General features: G+C 31.2%; 2 protein-coding genes across 5 annotated transcripts; one reads left to right on the top strand and one right to left on the bottom strand.

The window, feature by feature from the left end:
* Nucleotides 1–2,977: 2,977 nt before the first annotated feature.
* Nucleotides 2,978–6,536, top strand: STF2 (transcription factor STF2). Its single transcript, NM_001251289.2, has 7 exons — nucleotides 2,978–3,121; nucleotides 3,909–4,104; nucleotides 4,186–4,370; nucleotides 4,816–4,927; nucleotides 5,256–5,436; nucleotides 5,523–5,679; nucleotides 6,201–6,536. Exons 1-7 carry the CDS (start codon nucleotides 3,041–3,043, stop codon nucleotides 6,261–6,263), a joined length of 975 nt encoding a protein of 324 aa, NP_001238218.2. The 5' UTR covers nucleotides 2,978–3,040; the 3' UTR covers nucleotides 6,264–6,536.
* Nucleotides 6,537–13,948: 7,412 nt separating this feature from the next.
* Nucleotides 13,949–19,341, bottom strand: LOC732565 (serine glyoxylate aminotransferase 3). Of its 4 annotated transcripts, none has more exons than NM_001250119.2 (6): nucleotides 18,946–19,036; nucleotides 17,652–17,909; nucleotides 16,489–16,773; nucleotides 15,406–15,772; nucleotides 14,834–15,044; nucleotides 13,949–14,314 (listed from the first exon to the last, which is right to left on the bottom strand). In NM_001250119.2, the coding sequence occupies exons 2-6, from the start codon at nucleotides 17,854–17,856 to the stop codon at nucleotides 14,177–14,179; spliced, it is 1,206 nt and encodes a 401-aa protein (NP_001237048.2). In that variant the 5' UTR covers nucleotides 17,857–17,909; nucleotides 18,946–19,036; the 3' UTR covers nucleotides 13,949–14,176. The 4 variants fall into 4 exon arrangements, with proteins under 4 accessions (NP_001237048.2, XP_006584642.1, XP_040873601.1 ...); XM_006584579.4 differs by lacking the exon at nucleotides 18,946–19,036 and adding an exon at nucleotides 19,155–19,341 and having other exon boundaries at nucleotides 14,032–14,314; XM_041017667.1 differs by lacking the exon at nucleotides 18,946–19,036 and adding an exon at nucleotides 18,754–18,943 and having other exon boundaries at nucleotides 14,032–14,314.
* Nucleotides 19,342–19,656: the final 315 nt, after the last annotated feature.

Genomic DNA, 19,656 nt, shown 5'->3' on the forward strand with positions numbered 1-19,656 from the left:
TAATCTAAATTAGGTTGGATTTTAATCCTTTCAAAATAAAATTTTAAATAAATTAAATCTCTATACTCGACTCATGAAACTAGTAGTCATTCATGTATAAGGATAATATATGTCGGAGTATTTAATGTAAGTATTTTAACAACTAAAAATGAAATATAATTTTCAACTCCAAAGATGAATAATTTGGGACAAACATGTGTAAATGGACTCTAGAAGATTTTACATTTGTCGTCATCCTTGTGAATATTTTAACAGGCTAAATCATCTTGCAAAATAAACAAGTTATATTTAACTTGGTCTACATCTATCTCGCGTTGTCCATGATTAATGGATTTACCCCATAGACTAAAGATAACCAACTTGAAAAAAATGTAAAATTAACTAAAAATCTAAATATGATTTTTTTTCTTGTGGTATATTACTTGTCCATGATTGGTGAGTTTTAGTAATATAATCACTATATTAACAATGCAAAACCAAATAATTAATAAAAAGTGTACAAATAATTAAAATGAGACAATGGACAAACAAAGGATATAATGATATTACCATTTACCAATAACTAACATTACTAATATATATAACACACCAACAAAATATTAAACATTCTAATAAAATAAACTAATTCTTAAAATTAATTCCTACTTTTAAAATAAATAAAATATAATGGTCTATTACCGAGTTTATTAACCCACAAACCAAACATGCTAAACTCACATGTTACATTAATCAAGCTAGAAAAACTTAAGTTCTAAATAAGCCTCACTTACCAACAGGGGTTGGGTCTAGCGAAAGGGACTAGTTTCCTACAATGTGATGAATCAAGGTTTGAATTTTCATTGTTAGAGATGTCCATATTTAGTGTCTGACCGTGCCTCAAACAAGATTGCTTATGAAGGAGGAGAATTGAGGGAAACAAAAACAAATAAGCCTTATTTTATTGAGCTAGTGACCTATGCATATTGTCAGCTAGCCAAACCATATGTTGTTGGTTGCAACCTATATACCTAACTCTTGGTCTAAGTGGCTCGTCATTGAAGTTTAGGTCTTGGTATAATCCCTATTCAACAATGTGGCCATTAAGAGAGGGCATAGGAGCAACCCTAAGTGTTGATTATGAAAATACCTTTATAGATTCCCAAATATGTCACTAAAATGATCTACTTAATTCTTCTCAATAAAAAATCCACTAAATTTGCTTTAAGTTGAAAACAATGATGAGAGTTATGTTGGTCTAACAAGGAGGTGAAAGTATGGATACTTAAAAAGGCACTTCAATGTACAAGTCAATATGTGTACAAGATGATAATATATGGATAGTATTTTTTTATCAACAAATATTAGTTATTGGTTTATTAATTTTTGTTAGTGAAAAGATTCGATACCATAACATATCCTTCCATCCCTTCTATCTTCAACACAAAACCAACCTTATATCTCCTTGTATAGATAGTGTTAACATTGCAATTTTCTAATATGTTATTAATTATTAAAATAAATATTTTTATTTCTTTAAGTAAGATTTCATCATTTTTCAAGACTATTTCTAATTATTTTCACATTTCTCAAAAAAAAAATTTGCCTAATTTGTATGACATGCATTTATAAATTGTCAAACTTATTTTGATTAATCTTTCACTAATATTTATTTTTTTCAAAAAAAAAACAAACCTCATAATTAAGGGTGTTCAAGTGAACTCAGTCCAACCCAAAACTAAAAAAATCGAGAGAGAAAAGTGTAATTTGGGTGGGTATACCATGATATAGGAGTCATAAAAGCGGGTTGACACATGTATTATTAGGCGGGTTCATAATGACATTTTTACATCGTCGGTACCTAAACCTGACCAAGTATATGTGTTTGAAGTGCTTCTTATTGAGCCTAGCCAAAAATAATACACACAAGTGTGTCTTAGCCTAGTCCAGATTAATCTTAACTCCTTAACTCTAGACTCTTCACTTCCCGTCTTCTCTAATTCACCTAAAGACTAAAGCTTCACTATCATCACTATCGCATGCCCCCACCCCCAAAGCCTCTCCTCCAACCACCACCATTGCTCTTTATCCCACCACCAATCATTCTCGTTCTTGAAGCTTGCACCGCTTTGGTCTCTTCTCTATCCTCCTCACCCTTAGGCACTAGTGCACCACCACTTCATCTCCCTTTATCCCCCCCACCAACTCTCTCCTCACCCATATCTCTCCCTTCGGCTCCCATGGCCTCCAACCTCCCTATCATTGGCAAAAGACCCCGCTAACTCCCATACTGCTCTTGGCACCGACCTCCACATAGTGTCAAAGTCTTTATCTCTAGATATGTTGCCACATTGGTTGCCTTGAAGATGTAGATCTAGAGTTTTTGTGTTTCATTTATCTTTATACATGTATCACCCCACTCGTTAACCTGACATTCACCAAAATCGAATATATACTTGAGCGGTTTCAGATGTAGAAATAACATGTTGAATTAGATTGAATGAGATTTTTTGGGCTCGAACCAGACCAACCTGACCCATTCCAACTTATAAGTAGAGTTTGTTCATCAATAACATTTTAATAAAAAAATGAGAAATTTTACTACTTAAAATATTTAGATTTTCCATTAAGACCTTGCTAACAAACATCCCAATGCACTTTAATAGAAAAACAAGAGTGGAAACACTTATATAGAAGTACGTTGGAGGAACCCATGGGTAATAAATAGTTTTCTTAAAAAAAGGGGCGGGGGGGAAGGAAAGCACGTGCCACATGGTCCCCCATTCAATTACCCCCATCCCAAGTCTCATCCGTTCGATGCAAAGCAAATCAACAGTCTGAAATCGTCCACGATCTCTCACAACCAGCCTTTGATTAAGCGAATTCGACATGGTTCACGTTGCTCCACGATCACCCCTTCATCACCGTCAGATCATAGAAGATCCAACGGCTACAGTTACGCTTAGAACCACAGAACATGGCAGCGGGAACAACAACAACTGAAGAAAGAGAGAGAGAGAGAGAGAGAGAGGTGTGAAGTTGGTGAAGGTTTTTGAGAAGAAAGATGGAACGAAGTGGCGGAATGGTAACTGGGTCGCATGAAAGGAACGAACTTGTTAGAGTTAGACACGGCTCTGATAGTAGGGTCGGTGTTTCTGGCTTTGTTTCAACACTTTTTTTTTTTTTTTTTTTTTGCTTCATGGGACTTTTGATGGAGACTATGTTTTGTGTTTTCTCTCGTTTGGGTCTGAGAATTTTGTTCTTTCACTGTGTGTGATTTTACTTCAAAGTTTGAGTTTTTATACTTGCAATGGAAATGGGTCATGCAAGTTTTATTCTTTTTGAATAGTTTGTAGGAGTGTCTTTTTTTTCTTTGCCTTGCTTTAAGGTTTGGGTTGGGTTGTTTTTTGCATTTTTTTGTGGGTTGGAATTGTTGGTAGAAAGTGTTTGCAGGGTCTTTAACTTAGTTAGGATGGTTGGATCTTAATATGTTTGATTGCTGGTGTGCTTTCCCATTGATGGTGTTTGTCTGAATGGGGTGTTTTGGGGTCGAATTTGATGCATTAGCTTGAATTTGTAACTTGCATTTAGTGTGTGGATTTTAATCTATATGTGGTAGGTGCGAATTGAGAAGTGTGTCATTGAAATAGTGCGGCTTAGTCTTTGGAAGAGGCCATTAGCACTTGGAAGAATTGTGATTGTAGTTTGCAGTCTGTTATTGCCGTATTGGTAATTAAAAATGGTTGTTAACCGCGATTGATTGTTTGATCCCGATGCATATCAAAGATTTCATCACTATTTTTGTCAAAAATCATGTTCATGATGAAATCTTGTCATTTTTGCATATAATCTTGTAAGAGATTGAACTGCATAGGCTTAAATTTTGGTTATGCAATTCTAATTCTGTCTTGTATAATTACTATACTCTGCAGTCTAAACCCTTGAAGAATTTGAATGGTCAGAGTTGTCAAATATGTGGTGATACCATTGGATTAACGGCTACTGGTGATGTCTTTGTCGCTTGTCATGAGTGTGGCTTCCCACTTTGTCATTCTTGTTACGAGTATGAGCTGAAACATATGAGCCAGTCTTGTCCCCAGTGCAAGACTGCATTCACAAGTCACCAAGGTTAGCTTGTGCATAAATGTTAAATTTTTTGGTCTTTCCCTCATCAGAATTTACGTTGAACAAGATGAATGTGGATATCAGAGGGTGCTGAAGTGGAGGGAGATGATGATGATGAAGACGATGCTGATGATCTAGATAATGAGATCAACTATGGCCAAGGAAACAGTTCCAAGGCGGGGATGCTATGGGAAGAAGATGCTGACCTCTCTTCATCTTCTGGACATGATTCTCAAATACCAAACCCCCATCTAGCAAACGGGCAACCGGTAATGTACTTTGCTGATTCTGAGATTCTCAACTTGGTTCAAATCACAAGTGTACCGGAAAAAATGTGTGAACTTATTATTGGTTAAACATGCTCAGACTCAATTACTCAAACTTGGACAAGCTTGAGTGAACTTTGAAAATTATGAAAACTTTGATCTTACTCTACGTTCTCACTTTTAATGTTGTGATATGCCTACTTATACGTAACTGTACATTTTATTTCTAGTAAGCAATTATGTATTTATCACTTAGGTAGCTTGATTAGATATTGGCAAATATGTTATTAATTTCGTTTGAACTTTGTAGTCTATTCACTGTAATCAGTGTTATGTATGTTATATTTCATGAAATAATGTATGTATTTTACTTCTAGACTCTGTTGACATCATTTATTTGGTATGGGATTTTATAATAATATTAAATAATGGTGTCTTTTATGTTCAGATGTCTGGTGAGTTTCCATGTGCTACTTCTGATGCTCAATCTATGCAAACTACATCTATAGGTCAATCCGAAAAGGTTCACTCACTTTCATATGCTGATCCAAAGCAACCAGGTATTGAATTAGCCAGAAGTGATGGCAGCATATCACATTTTATGGTTATTATGAGTTCTTTAAATGAAGATATCTTTTTATTACAGTTCCCGTAAGAGTTTTAGACCTATCAAAGAACTTAAAATTCTTACTTCAATTCCTTTAAATTTGAATTAGAGGAAAGTCTCTTTCTATATTAAAGCTACAAACTTTTTCTGCATATAGTATTTTCCTTGTTGAATCTTCTTTTCCTTTAATCATAATATCCCTCCTGTCGTGTTGTTTTCATATAAATAAACAAAAATGGTTGTCGTGGGTTTGAACCTAGTGAAAATTTGGCATAATCCAGGTCCTGAGAGTGATGAAGAGATAAGAAGAGTGCCAGAGATTGGAGGTGAAAGTGCCGGAACTTCGGCCTCTCAGCCAGATGCCGGTTCAAATGCTGGTACAGAGCGTGTTCAGGGGACAGGGGAGGGTCAGAAGAAGAGAGGGAGAAGCCCAGCTGATAAAGAAAGTAAACGGCTAAAGAGGTATGTATATATACTTGGTCCTATCTGGCATCTACAGAAACCTTTATTTCCTGTGATTGACTGAGGGGATTTGAAAATGGGAATAGGCTACTGAGGAACCGAGTTTCAGCTCAGCAAGCAAGGGAGAGGAAGAAGGCATACTTGATTGATTTGGAAACAAGAGTCAAAGACTTAGAGAAGAAGAACTCAGAGCTCAAAGAAAGACTTTCCACTTTGCAGAATGAGAACCAAATGCTTAGACAAGTACATTCATGTTATCATTGTCATCATCATAACGTTATATATACATGTCTCTAGCTCATCACTGTCACCATGATGATGCAATTGTTCTTTAAGTGGGCTGCCTGATCTTATTTACTTTCGATAAAATTGACACACCAAAACCTTTTAAAATGGAATCATGACTAACTCTTGTCTATTGTTGACTTGTACTCTAAAAATTTGTTTTAGAAAGGAACAAAGGGGATATTCATGTTATCTTAGCTATGTCCATTATCATTAGTATCATATTAGACTTTAGATAGGACTTTGTGATATCATATCAAATATGGTTTAGGAAACTGTGTGTTGGTTCAAGTGGAAGGAATTCAAGTTCTTTTAAGGATGTTTTACTGGGTTATACTGAGATTAATTTGCATGGAAAAAATACCAAGATTCATATGCTTGTAACTTCTCCTATGTGCCAATACCAAACCATAATTTGCATACTATGTGTCACTTTTGTCTGGCTTTATTTTGCTCAATCAGGCAATTGCTCTTTGCAGATATTGAAGAACACAACAGCAAGCAGGAGAGGGAGCAATAATGGTACCAATAATGCTGAGTGAACATAATGTCAAAAGATGGCAGAGAAAACTTATAGATGGAATAGATTTAGAAAGAGAGAATACATTAGCCAGAAAGAGAAAAAAAAATTGGACATTAGTTGATGATTCTTTCTAGGTGTGCGTTTGGAATACAATGAAGTAAAGGATGAACCTTAAGACATGCTTTATCCTAAAATAGTGTGATCTGATATTCCATTGTTAATGAGTAATGTAATTATCATACAAACAATTTGTAGTCTCATTTTAATTAATAATTATTAAACTACTTGATTACTTATGGTTAACACCATTTGGTGGAGAGGAGATAAGGTGTGGTTGATTAATCGTTTGTCAAATATATTTAATTGAATCACTAATGAATTTGAAAAAGATTAATATTAACTTACTGGTTGACTATAAATAGGTGGTTAAATTGGCTTGATAATTGGTTAAAATTCATTAGTAATTTGGCCAAGGCACTTGCACTTAATGGCGGAGTACCACCGAAGACGTGAATATACTTTTATAAGATTGTTTTAGTTTAACTACTAGCTTAGAGTTCAAGTCTCTGGATGTTACTGCCTTGATTATTCAGAGACAAAACATGGTTGTCCATGATAGTGTCTCAACTCAAGTAATAATGTCTTTCATAATGGATACATGTGGTCTCTATCAATAATGGTGGAGTTATGATTAAATGGGGTAAAATGGTCACAATTGTGATGGACTATTAAAGTAATAATTATTTTCAACTATAAAGTTCTGACACATTGGCGTTAAAAAGAAAAAGTCTGACACATATAATCGAAGATAAATTATCCAATTTATCCTTAATGTAAAATGTTAATCAATTAATCTTTAAAAGATAAAAGAATTTCAAATTTAATCATTAAATGTGTAAAAACTACAATAAATTAATTTTGTAGACAATTTAATAATAAATTAGTTCATAAATTTTGTAAAAATAAAATTTACTATTAATTTGGTACTTAAATATTATAATTAGATGATAAAATGATTTCATAAATTTAACTGGAGAATTAATTTATCATATTTTTTGAATATTCAAAAATTAAATTCTTATTTTTCATCCTTGAGAGTTGAATTTATTACTGCATCACACTTTCAAAATCAATTTTACTATTTATCCTTTACTTTACCTTAATTTTTTGGGTTTTGGTTCTAGAATTTTTTTTTAAGTATATTGGATTAGATTTGCTTCCGATGAGGAAAGTGCTTATATAGGTTTAAAATTTTAAAAAGAGGCCTTTTTATTGGATTAGATTTGGGATGTAATATCATTTATTAACTTGTAACCAATATTATTTGATATTTTTACTGAATAAAAATAATTAATTTAATGTCTATTATGACATTATTTATTTTAGATGAGATTTAATTACTTTTTTAGTTTTGAACAATTTATTTTCAGTGGAATAACGATTAATACTTGTTGAAATTAACACTATTTTGTAACAATTGTATGGAGAGAGAAAATAATCAAATCTTCTTATTGTATGTTTAGTCGTTTTCATTATTTATAACACTATATAATGAAAAACATGTATTTTAATTAACACTATTTTGTAACCATTGCGTGCATACATAATAGAATAAAATCTTCTTATCTAATATGTATTTTTAGAGAAATGTTAATTATATTTTCTCTCAGACTCTCTTTCTTTCTCATGTTCTTTTTGTGTTTGATTAAAATTTATAGAAGAATACAAAATTTGGTGGGTCTCACTTGTAAATTAAGAAAAATTCATTAAAATTGATCATTTTTAATAAATTTCAACCAATCATAGTTAATACCTAAAAGAAAATTTCAACCGCGTGAATGGCCTTTCTCATATTTTTATAATACTATACTTTCTTTGTCCTTTTTTATAAGAAAAAAAAACTCATTTCACACAGTTAATTTATTTCATTATATTTTGTCATTTTCAATTAAAAAGATATATTTTTTTAAAAAATTATCCTTCATTAGAACTTTGAGAGTATTTTGAACATAATCTTTATTAAGTACAACCATCTCTATAGAAAAAAAAATTGAATTTTTTTCTTATAAAAGAAAACAGAGAAAGTATATGCTAATAAGTAATAAAACTTTGTGCAGTAAAAAAAAGTAATAAATTGTAGACTTAAATTACTTAATAATTTTAAAAAAATACAATTTTAATGAAACTAATTGTTGAATCGTTTGTTATTTCATTTCTTATCTTGTATATCAAATTTCACATGCCTCCTCTAATGGAGGATACATGTATAAAAAAAATGGATACATTAAAAAAACTGTCAATTAAACTACCAGATAATCAATCATTCATGGAAAGAGGATAAAAATAATTCTTATAGATTCATAACACTTAAAATTTGTGCAAATTCATGTAAATGTTTTTTGTACTTATTATTTTCCTTAGTATAATTTAGATGGGACCACAGCATGGTATTGAAAAAAAATGTTTTCTATCTATGTAGGGCAAAAGAAACATTTGGGAGTAAATAGAAACTTTAGTAAAATGCTAAGGACCAATACAATTGATTTTATCCAAATGCATATTTAATACAGTTGATATAGTTGCTACCAATAACTCATAACATGTTTAATTTTTCATTTGAAAAGTCTCAAACTATATTTTAGGTAAAAGCTCTTCTTTGACAACTCTATATATCACCATAAAAAATACTAGAAAAAATAATAAATGACATTCTATAAGAAGAAATTTTTCAATAGTATTCTAAGGACGATAATTCAAGACAAGATATAATAGAGTAGTTCTCAATAGTGTTAAAGGAATCTTTTAGGACAATAATATACATAGCTCAATTTGATAATTTATTCCAAGTAGTGTATCTTTTCTTGTGCATTAATAAGACACATCTCTCCTTAAACAAAATAAATATAATTGAAATAAATGATGGTGTACCCTCATGCTCTTGTAAACAACTTTCTATTTGTGAATAAAGTTTGAAATGTTTAAAATCTTCCGTATAAAAACTTCTTTAATTAACATATATCATAACCCCAGTTTTGTAGGTTGTTTGTTACGTCTTACCAAAACATGGCTCATAAAAACTGGGTGGATTCTTTTGTGTAAGCTAATATGTTAGCTCAACACGAGAAGCAACAACGACCAAAAACAGAAAAAAAAAATAATAAATAAATAAATAAAGAGAAGGACCATTGATCAAAGGTGCCACGGACACGTTACGCAGAATTCAATGCTGAAATTTTAAAAGACTCAACTTAAGTAATACTGTAATTTCTCTCTCAAAAAAAATAATGCTGTAATATATTAAAGTATTTTTAATTATATTTTTAATAAAAATGATAGTTTCGCGTAGTTTATATAGCACCAATTATTGAGACAAAGTATTGATTTCAATTTAAAAATAACTCTAAAAATACGAAATATACTACATTTAATTACTATTTTCTTAAATCACCTCTTATCTCGTCCCCAAACTCACCTTTTTCTCCGGGCTAATACAACAACTTACGTGTGAAATTAAAACTAACCCTAAGGAGTGGTTTGGTTGCAATTAAATGGGTGAGAAAGACAAAGAAGTGTAGAGAAATAGGAGGATGGTGGTGGTTTGGTTGTGATGAGTCTTTTCCTATCACATAATAATAATAATATATTTTTACTTAATATTAGTTTTTCTTTTTTAATATATTTTTTTTACTTATCAAACCACTTTAATTCAAATATTTCTCTTCAACTAAATTACTTTTATTTTTACTCTATTCTATTCCATTTCTTACCTATTTCTCTTATCACATATTTTCTTCTCTCCTCACAACCAAAACACACCCTAAATGGTATTACAAATTTCAGAACCCATAGAACTACCAACAGGTCAAGAATCTAATTAAGCACAATTTGGAGAAGGCAAAGATGGCAAACCCATCCAGTAAATGGGCCCTTTGTTGACCAATTGGACCAGGTGGCGGACCTAACAAATCCATCTAACAAAATTGTTGTTTTTTGGAAAATTCATTCCAAAATTTAATGAGAAATGAAGGAAACAATAACGAATTGCAAGAAGTATGGTCCATTTGACAAAGGGAACAACAACAAACGTGTTGAAAGTGTTTGATGATTGCTTTTTGCATAGTAGCACCTTAATATTTTTGTATTCACACCTTAATTTTGTATTATCATTCAATAAAAATATATTATTTATGATAAATTTAATGACTTTTAAAAAGTTATATTAATAGTTATTTATGATTAGATGATAATATAATAGTGCATCATTCAATTTTGTTTTGAAAAATATTCTTAATGTTATACGCTTTTGAATGGTGAGTTTTTCGTCCCTCAAGTAGTCTCTGTCTTCCTTAATTTAAATCCATGCACTTCATAAAAATTTGACTTTCAAAAATCAATTTCTATAAAATAAAACCTTTTCTTATATAATTTTCTCATATTTTTCTATTTTTATTTTTGTTGTTTACTTAATTGTAAGGGAAATTGTATAAATATATGTAAAAAAAATTGTATAAATATAAAACTTTTTGAGTTTAATGGTGATACATAAACTATAAACTGTTTATTCAATCATAAATTCACACATTTTTGTTAGTATAACTTTTAAAAGAATTTTATAAAAATTAACAAGTTTATGGTACAATTTGATAACAATGAGAGTGAGTGTGTGTCATCCTTTGTCTCAAATTTTTTCCAGTATGAATTTACGCATGCCTAGTATGCAAACCGTAGCCACAATTGGATAAGAATGTGAATCAAATGCTAGGGAGAAAAATTCTTAGGTGATAAAGGAATAGCCACTCGACTTATGTTGTATTTGTAAATTATTTTGAATAAATATATATTAATTTAAGTTCCAATATCATGTTTATTATTATTATTAAGACTCAAACATATTGGTGAGAAAAATTAATTTCAATTGAATTCAAATCAACAGACATCGGTAGATAAAATACTTCTCTTTCATTTCAACATTTGTATATGTTATATATAAACTATAAAATAAAAAATGTGACTATATATAGTTAGAGACAAAAAATTGTGTGATTGAAATGATACATTTTCTTAACAGTGGGATTATTTTAAGTTTTCTAAGAAATTTTAGTTGACAGCGTTAAATTTCCATCTTTAATACAAATTCTAAAAATTGGTCAAGCAAACTAAGGGTCTATTGACACTATTTGATTTGAAAAAAATATTTTTTATATTTATTTTCATATTTATAATTTTATATAGAAAACAGCTCTTTGTTTTCCTAATTCCATGCTCTCCCCTTTTTCGTATGTAATAACAAAGTTCTCCTTCTAGGCATCTCTCATATTTTATCATTAATTTTTTTTTGGGACTTGTTCAGCATTTACACTAGTTTGCACTTTGCACTCCACTTGAAATTTCATTGTCCTATCATAATATCACCATGTCATGTTGATGCTGGACTGAATAAATGCTGCAAGGAAAGTAAACATCTCTTAAGTAAACTGGTGGCATCACAACCACACCAATCTAGGGTTCATCAAATCCTAGGGAGTTAAGTGCAACTCACACACATTAAAGTATTTTTTTTCAATATTTAAACATGTTTTTAATATCTGAAAACATGTTAATATTTAGTTTTTATTCATATTTAAATTATAATCATTTTTAATCTTTATATTAAACAAAAATAATACTTTCTTAGTCCCTAGGGATTAAAAGCATATAATTTTTAAGAATTACAAACAAATAAATTTAAACAGATCTAAAACATAAAATAAAAAGGCATATTTTAAGAGAGTGAGTGCATGTCTGATTTAACTTAAAAAAAAAATAAAAAACGTGCCTATTATCACATTTCTGCATCCAATGAAAAGAAATAACAGCAAAAGCTACTATTAGATTGTAAAGCCGTGATAGATGAGATTAGAGGGGTTAGTACACCTCATACTGGGTTTGGATCTATGATCCAGTATCGCGCTCACTGTTTGGTACAACATCTAAATTTCATGTCACTACATACCAAGTTATATTTATTCTTTCTACAACCATCCTATTTTAAAAAATTCTAATTTTATCCTTTTTTTTTTTTTTACTTTTTCTCCCGTAAGATCAATCCGTAATCTGGTCCATAATAATTGTCAATCTGTATGAGTTTATAAACATGACACTTTAACCAAATGAATTAATAGATTAATTATGTTTAAAAAAATTAACATCAATAGATATAGCACTAAAATTTATTTACATAATAAATTTCATAACAATTAATTTTGATCTAATAATGCATTTTTAATATATATAATTTTTTATTAAATCTATATGTAAACTTATATTTAAAATTTATATATGTAAAAAAATATTAGATCAAAATTAATTGTTATAAAATTTATTATGTAAACTTATATTTGTATTAAATATACATTGAAAATTTTAGTGGTATATATCGACATTAATTATTTTTTAACATAATTGACCTATTTAGTTTAATTGGTTAGAACGTCATACTAACGTGAAAGTCACATGTTTGAGACTTGCACGGACCATTAATTTCAAATTATTTCGTAAAACATATTTTAAATATAATATGGGTCATACGAATTACCAATCCACCTCATACAGATTTTTATATGTAAGAATATTTTTTATTTTTCTTTCTTATTGCTTGGTACATTGAAAAAAAATGTTAAGTGCAGAAAAAAAAAATCCCCCAACACTTTATTAGTACAACAATGGTTCATATTACACCATTTTATATAATGGTGCACCCTAGCAATGCCCGTTAGAGACTTGCACGGACCATTAATTTTAAATTATTTCGTAAAACATATTTTAAATTTAAATATAATATGGGTCATACGAATTACCAATCCACCTCATACGGATTTTTATATGTACAGATATTTTTTATTTTTCTTTCTTATTGCTTGGTACATTGAAAAAAAATGTTAGGTGCAGGAAAAAAAAATCCCCCAACACTTTATTAGTACAACAATGGTTCATATTACACCATTTTATATAATGGTGCACCCCAGCACTGCCCGACAATGACATGAGCTTTTTCTGAAAAAAAAAAATACATCCATGTGAGGTGTGTCCATCCAACCAAACACCCCATAAGAATATAATCAAGCCATTTTTTTTTTCCAAATAGTTACAAAAGGGATGTCAAGCAAAAAAAGGTTACTAGAAAATTCTCTCATCCCCCTTGCTTGCCCATTATTCTATCATAAGCATGAAACTGGCAGTAGGGTTTATTTCTAACTTTTTAGCACACTAATTTTTTTTTCTTCATATTTTAGACTAAACAATTTGATGTATAGATATTAGTTTGAGAATGATAAAAAGTAGAAACTACTAAACCATGTTAAGCATGTTGTTCTCTATAAATTTTATTGATGTACTCAATTGTCATCATTTAAGATTGAAATAAACCTTTTAAGAAGAGCAATACCAAATTGATATCTAATTAGCACAGTATATTCATAAATGTCTTTAATTGGTACCATTATATTGTATACATTAGAAGTGTTAGTATCACAATTTCTAATGATCTCTTGGCAATAAACTCTTTCCTATTGATTGAAATTCATGTAGGTCCTTCTAGTTTGGGAATGGAACACACCAAATGGAAAATGCGACTCATATATTTAGTGAGACCCACATGAATTTCACACAATAGGAGAGAATAAGTTGTGCAAAGAGTATGTTGCTAGGATTTCTCTTGTATCCATATGCAATCCAATAACCCCTGCTGATGAATTTGATTACCATAACACAGTGACAAATAAGGTCATAAGATGCAATGATTTTTGATATACAGGACAATAAAAGAAGCAATGCATTAAAGCTGAAAGTAGAAAGTACGTTCATCTTCAAAGGAGTGTAAAAGAGGGTAATATATATTTTACAGAATTTCTGAAAGAGCAGAAAAAGGAAGTAAAGACAAGAATGATTTGTGACTCAAATCCTGGAAGGGATCATAGGAATAGTGTTCTGTAAGTATGCACTGGCAGCAGCAACTCCACTTCCAAGCTTTACAGGATAACCCACATCTTTGAGTATCATCTCTACACCAGCTAGACATCCCAACAGTTGCAACTGGAAAATATTTAAAGAATTAACAATATCAAAGGTTGGGAATGTCAATATAAGGTTAATTTAGTAGTGAAGGGAGAAGGGGGGGGGGGGGGGGGGGGGGAGTCTAGTAACAAGAAAGTTTCACATTTATAATTTGATATAACATGATAGATTAAAGTTATCTAGTATACTCCAAAGAAAGAAACCTTGCTGCTATTCCTATCAGAGCTTTGAAGCTTTAATGATTGAAGTAGGACAGAAAGTGAATCAGAACTAGGATGGATAAAATTTCAAAGCTTCATATAACAACCAAGAACAATAGATAACAAGTTTAGGATTTTTCTTAACATGTGCCCTTAGATACGATTAAGAATTTTGTAAATAATTTATATGTATTGATTATCCTATGATTACTTATCCTTTGGCTTGAGCATTGATTTTTAAATTACTTCATTTCACTACAAATAAATGCAACCTGAGTTCTGAGAGGATAGATTAGTTTCATGATTATGCTGATGGGAGTTTGGAAATCAACATTACCTCATTCAAGTGGCCAAGATGTCCAATTCTGAAAACCTTCCCAGCAACTTTGTTCAGTCCAAGACCTAAGCTCAAATTGTATCTCTTCCATGCCCTCCTAACTATTTCAGTACTATCAATGTAAGCAGGAACAAGAACAGCAGTCACAGTGTCACTGTACCACTCTTCCTTTTGGGTGCAATTCTTCAAACCCCATGCCTCTACAGCAAGTCTGCATTTAGCATATTGAGAACCTATCAGATTCATTGTCTTAAACATATAACCAAAAGTCAAAGCTATTATCAACTTTAAGAAACCTTTGTCCATTTGTAAAAAATTAGCATATCTTTTACGAGTAAGTAGTATATGCATTGATTGTGTAAAGTATTTTTATTTTGTCATTCAATCATAAATCATTATGTATGGTAAGTTTGCAAACTTTTACGATAACTATCTCAAAATTCACAGCAATGATGATCTTTTATTAGTTGATAGTGAATTTTTTTTTATACTATCAGTGCATAGAAATTAAACTCATCTATTACATGTTAAGTCCTTAACTATGATTTTTGAACAAGCAAATCATGCCTTACCTGGTTGCTTTGCCTAAACGACTGTGCCTTGCGATCACATTTTCGAGTCCTTCCTCAAAAATCAGATCAAGAGCAGCTCTCAGACCATACAGCAAATGTATGGAAGGAGTGTATGGCCAATAGGTTCCTAGCTGGTAGAATTTGAGGTAGTCTTTCCAGTCAAAGAAAACTCTAAGTGATTTAGCATGTTTTGAGGCCTCAATAGCTTTAGGGCCTGCAACCACAATACCTATCCCAGTGGGAAGGGAAAGGGCCTTCTGGGAGCCAGTTATTGCCACATCAACTCCCCATTCATCCATGCGGAAATCAAGAGCACAAATGGAAGACACTCCATCAACAATAAGGAGGGCTGGATGCTGGTAGGAATCTGAGTGTCCAAAACACAATGTGAGACGCTTTTCATGAAGACCATGAAAGAAAAAACAATAGGAAACACTAAAAATCCAAAGGCAGGAGGTGATCACAACTGATTTTATACATTTGCAGACCTGGAAAAGGCACTAAGGAAATGCATTTTCATCAAAGAATGACACAGTTTATGTCAATTTATGAATGTATATAATCATTGACAAGTCAAAGGTTCACTTGCGAAGTTACATGTGAATAATCTGTCCAAGTTTCAGATACATGCCTAGATCATAAGAATCAAGTTAAATGATAATGATCTATGCAACAACATAAACACTGATAGGACAGTTATGTGAACAGTATGGCAGTTATGATGCATTTAGTAACTAAAGGGCAGTTGTGTGTCTAGTAATCATTTTAAATTTATGAATGTGTGTCTCTTATGTATATGGCATGACAGTTTTTGCATTCAGTGTGGGGATTCTAATGGTTATCAATATCTAGAAAACATTTTAACAATGTAATAATATTAAAGGACAAAAGAAAACAAACAGCTTAAGCTGCTAGCAATCATCTATTTTTCCCAATGAAACTAAGCAGTTATGAACAATGATACCTTTAAACATCATAAGCAAAATAGATTTTGTGGCTCTGGCAGTTTATGGAGAATAAAGGGTATAAATGTGTAGGCTGAATGAGTAAAGGCTATCAATCATGGGATGACATACTACTCACCAAGAATTTGTCTCACTTTGGCCAAGTCATTGGTGACCCCAGTTGCAGTCTCATTGTGAACAATGCAAATTGCCTTTATAGTGTGTGAAGTATCTGAAGCAATCTTTGATTCCAGAACATCAAGCTTAGCACCATGGCCCCATTCACTCTCAACAACATCAACATTGAACTTCAGGCGTTGCTGCTGATCAATCCAAAGCAAGCTGAATTGGCCAATCAGGAACGATACAATTCGATCCCCAGGAGACAGTGTGTTTGTGAGAGCACTCTCCCAAGCACCAGTACCTGAACCAAATGCAAAATCATTATTACCTGATAACAAGAAAACTAGTAAACTATAACCATGTAAATAACAAATTATTTGTTCTTATATTACTACCTTATTCTCTGTGATAATAATATTTAATACTACCACTATTGTAGAATATCATGTACAAATTCAGCAGTCAAGTTTGGATTAATAAATAATTTTTAAACTTCAAATCCTGGTCCTAAAAGTGTATATAATCCAAGGAGTAATTTGAGAATGGATGATTAACGTACTTGGATGCATCTAAGATATCAATGTAAAAAATAGGTTAAATTAATCCGCAGGTCCCCAAATAACTTAAAAGAACTATAATTGGGTCCTTGATCTTGTAAAATATTTGTAATTGAGTCCCTATAATTAGTTTATGATGGCTTAAAACTGCTAGAAAATGTTTTTATTTTCAGTTTTAAAAGACTCAATTAAAAAAAATTACAAGATCAAATATCTAATTACATTTTTTATTTTGGAGACCTAATTAAAATTCCCAAATAGTTCAAAGATCTATTGATTAATTTAATTTAAAAAAACATAACTATTGCTGTGAATATCGTCCTGGTTATTAAGGTGATATATCCTGATTGATTTTAATTTTCTTGCAAAATAGCACCCTAAAATTTGTGCTATTTACAACTTAGTCCCTGACCTTTAAAAAACATGAATTTCAATCCTTAAACATTTTCAAAGCATATAATTAAGCCCCTCGATTAACTTTCATCATACTTTGAAAATGTTTAAGGACTGAAATGCACCATTTTAAAAGGTTAATAGGGACTAAGTCACTTCAGATTGCTAATCTGCACTTCTACCTTGATTATATGAAACTAAAACTATATACATAACACGATATATATACCAGTTGTAGGGATGAGAAATGGGGTTCCAGTAGTGGTCTTGAAAATCTTCTTGACATCCTCAAGCAAAGTTTTTGTCATAGCTGGAATTGCTGGAGAACGGTAGTCCTCATTGTTTCTGTTCATGGCCCGGATGATCTGGTCCGGAATGTTAACCGGCCCTGGAACAAAGAGATGGTTTCTTCCTGGTGCATTGAAATAATCCATCTTCCCTGCCTTCAAATTTCAAACCTCTTGGATTTTTCCCACCAAAGAATCTCCTATAAAAAAAATCCATAAAATAAAGTCAGTCTTAAGTAACAATTTTCTGAATCTTTGGTACGTCATAAACTTGGTGCATGTAGTACTATGATTTACTGTTTCATAGTTCCATGGTAGAGGAGATTTTTTGGTAACTGAAACATGAACCAACTATGCAAACAGCTTAATGAAATTATGAGTTACTACGGCAATAATAACAAAGAAAATATTGTGTTTTAAATGCTCCAAAATTTAGACGTTGAGAAAGTAAGTAGGGAAAGGTTGATAGCAAGGAGAGAACAAAAACTGTTTAAGGTGTAGATTTTATCATTAAATAATGATTGGTGTTTTTGGTTTATGATTATATAACTGTATGGATGGCCTTGACAACAACATAAAAAGAGAAAAAAAAACTATTCATCCTTTTTCATCAACAGCTTTGTTCTGCTTTAAAATTATCATTAGTATGCTTGGTGGTGTGTGTCTAGCCTTTGCAAATTCTTTCATGCAATTAATATGAAAAACTGAAATTATCTTTTGAAATATTGGAACTGATGCACAACTGAATTCTCTGCTTTTCAGAACATCCAATAGAAAGAAAAAAAGTGTGACAAAAACAGTGTATTAAAAACATTTATGTTGCGATATTACAGAGAACATTGATAATCAGAGAAAGTGATTTCATCCATAAGAATGACTTTCTGAGTTTTGTAACTGAAAATCTTAGTTGAAAACACTTCTTGGACATGAAGAAAACACAAATCATAATATACTGATGGACAAAAACCAGAGGAAATAGCTGCCTTTGGTTGTAATTTGCCCACCAAAAACTAAATTAACCCATGAAAAAAAAATTTTGCTTACTATCACCTCCACTTGATTTTTTCCATTTCCAAAGCCAATTTTATAGTGAAGAGAATAATAACACAAAGCATGCGTAGGATATCATTCTTAAATAAATTCAATTGAAATTAAAACAAAAACAAAACATGATGTGTGTGTGTGTATGTATTTGTATATGTATGTATATGAGGAGAAAAAGAAAAGTGAGTATACGTGGGAAGGAGGATCCTTGGAGAGTTCTTGTGGAATATGGCGGAAGAAAGTAAGAGCTGTGTGTTCTGTTGTTAGAACCTTATTATTATATAAAAGTATAAATGTAAAAAAATTAATTATTATGATCAATAGCGCGGGAGCACCAACGAAATGCTAAGGTGGGGCCAGGTGCTGTCACATATGGAAGATAAGAGGGAGAAATTGGGTACCTTGAGGCTGAGAATGGATGAAGAGGGAACCTCTCAGTTTTGGCTTGGGTTTGCTCTCAGATTGCACATCATATCAACATTTTTTTTTTAGCTTCATCTCTTAAAGGGTTATCCATATTCCAATTTTCTTGCTCTTTCATTTCCTTGTGATTTTTATCATTATCGTCATTATTGATATAGTATATCTGTGACACAATCAATCTCAGACGATATCTTTTTAAAGAATGAGATTTTCAATTCAATTTCCAATAAATGAAACTAGTATCATTTGATGGATAATACCTATCTAAAACTAAGGATACTATTTATTTTATTTGGACGACTAAAATCAATTCTAGAATTTATTTATTTCTATTTCATAAACTTTGCAAATTTCTCAAGAAAAGCGAGAATTAAAATAAGAGTAAATGATATAGTGTAAATTATGTTCCACATGGTTCTTCAATTCAGAATCATCATGCATAAATAATTTTATTAAATTTTATAATAACTACCTTAAAAT

This window comes from Glycine max, chromosome 8 (assembly GCF_000004515.6).
Source record: "Glycine max cultivar Williams 82 chromosome 8, Glycine_max_v4.0, whole genome shotgun sequence".
Taxonomy (NCBI): Eukaryota; Viridiplantae; Streptophyta; class Magnoliopsida; order Fabales; family Fabaceae; genus Glycine; species Glycine max.

What these genes read in the sequence shown, in the direction of transcription:
- STF2 (NM_001251289.2), top strand. Translation starts at nt 3,041, where the DNA reads ATGGAACGAAGTGGCGGAATGGTAACTGGGTCGCATGAAAGGAACGAA. An exon ending in ATCTAGCAAACGGGCAACCG is followed by an intron (nt 4,371 to 4,815) that starts GTAATGTACTTT and finishes TTTTATGTTCAG; the next exon opens with ATGTCTGGTGAGTTTCCATG. An exon ending in GAAAGTAAACGGCTAAAGAG is followed by an intron (nt 5,437 to 5,522) that starts GTATGTATATAT and finishes AAATGGGAATAG; the next exon opens with GCTACTGAGGAACCGAGTTT.
- LOC732565 (NM_001250119.2), bottom strand. Translation starts at nt 17,856, where the DNA reads ATGGATTATTTCAATGCACCAGGAAGAAACCATCTCTTTGTTCCAGGG. An exon ending in CAAAGTGAGACAAATTCTTG is followed by an intron (nt 15,773 to 16,488) that starts GTGAGTAGTATG and finishes TTGGACACTCAG; the next exon opens with ATTCCTACCAGCATCCAGCC. An exon ending in ATCTTGGCCACTTGAATGAG is followed by an intron (nt 14,315 to 14,833) that starts GTAATGTTGATT and finishes AATATTTTCCAG; the next exon opens with TTGCAACTGTTGGGATGTCT.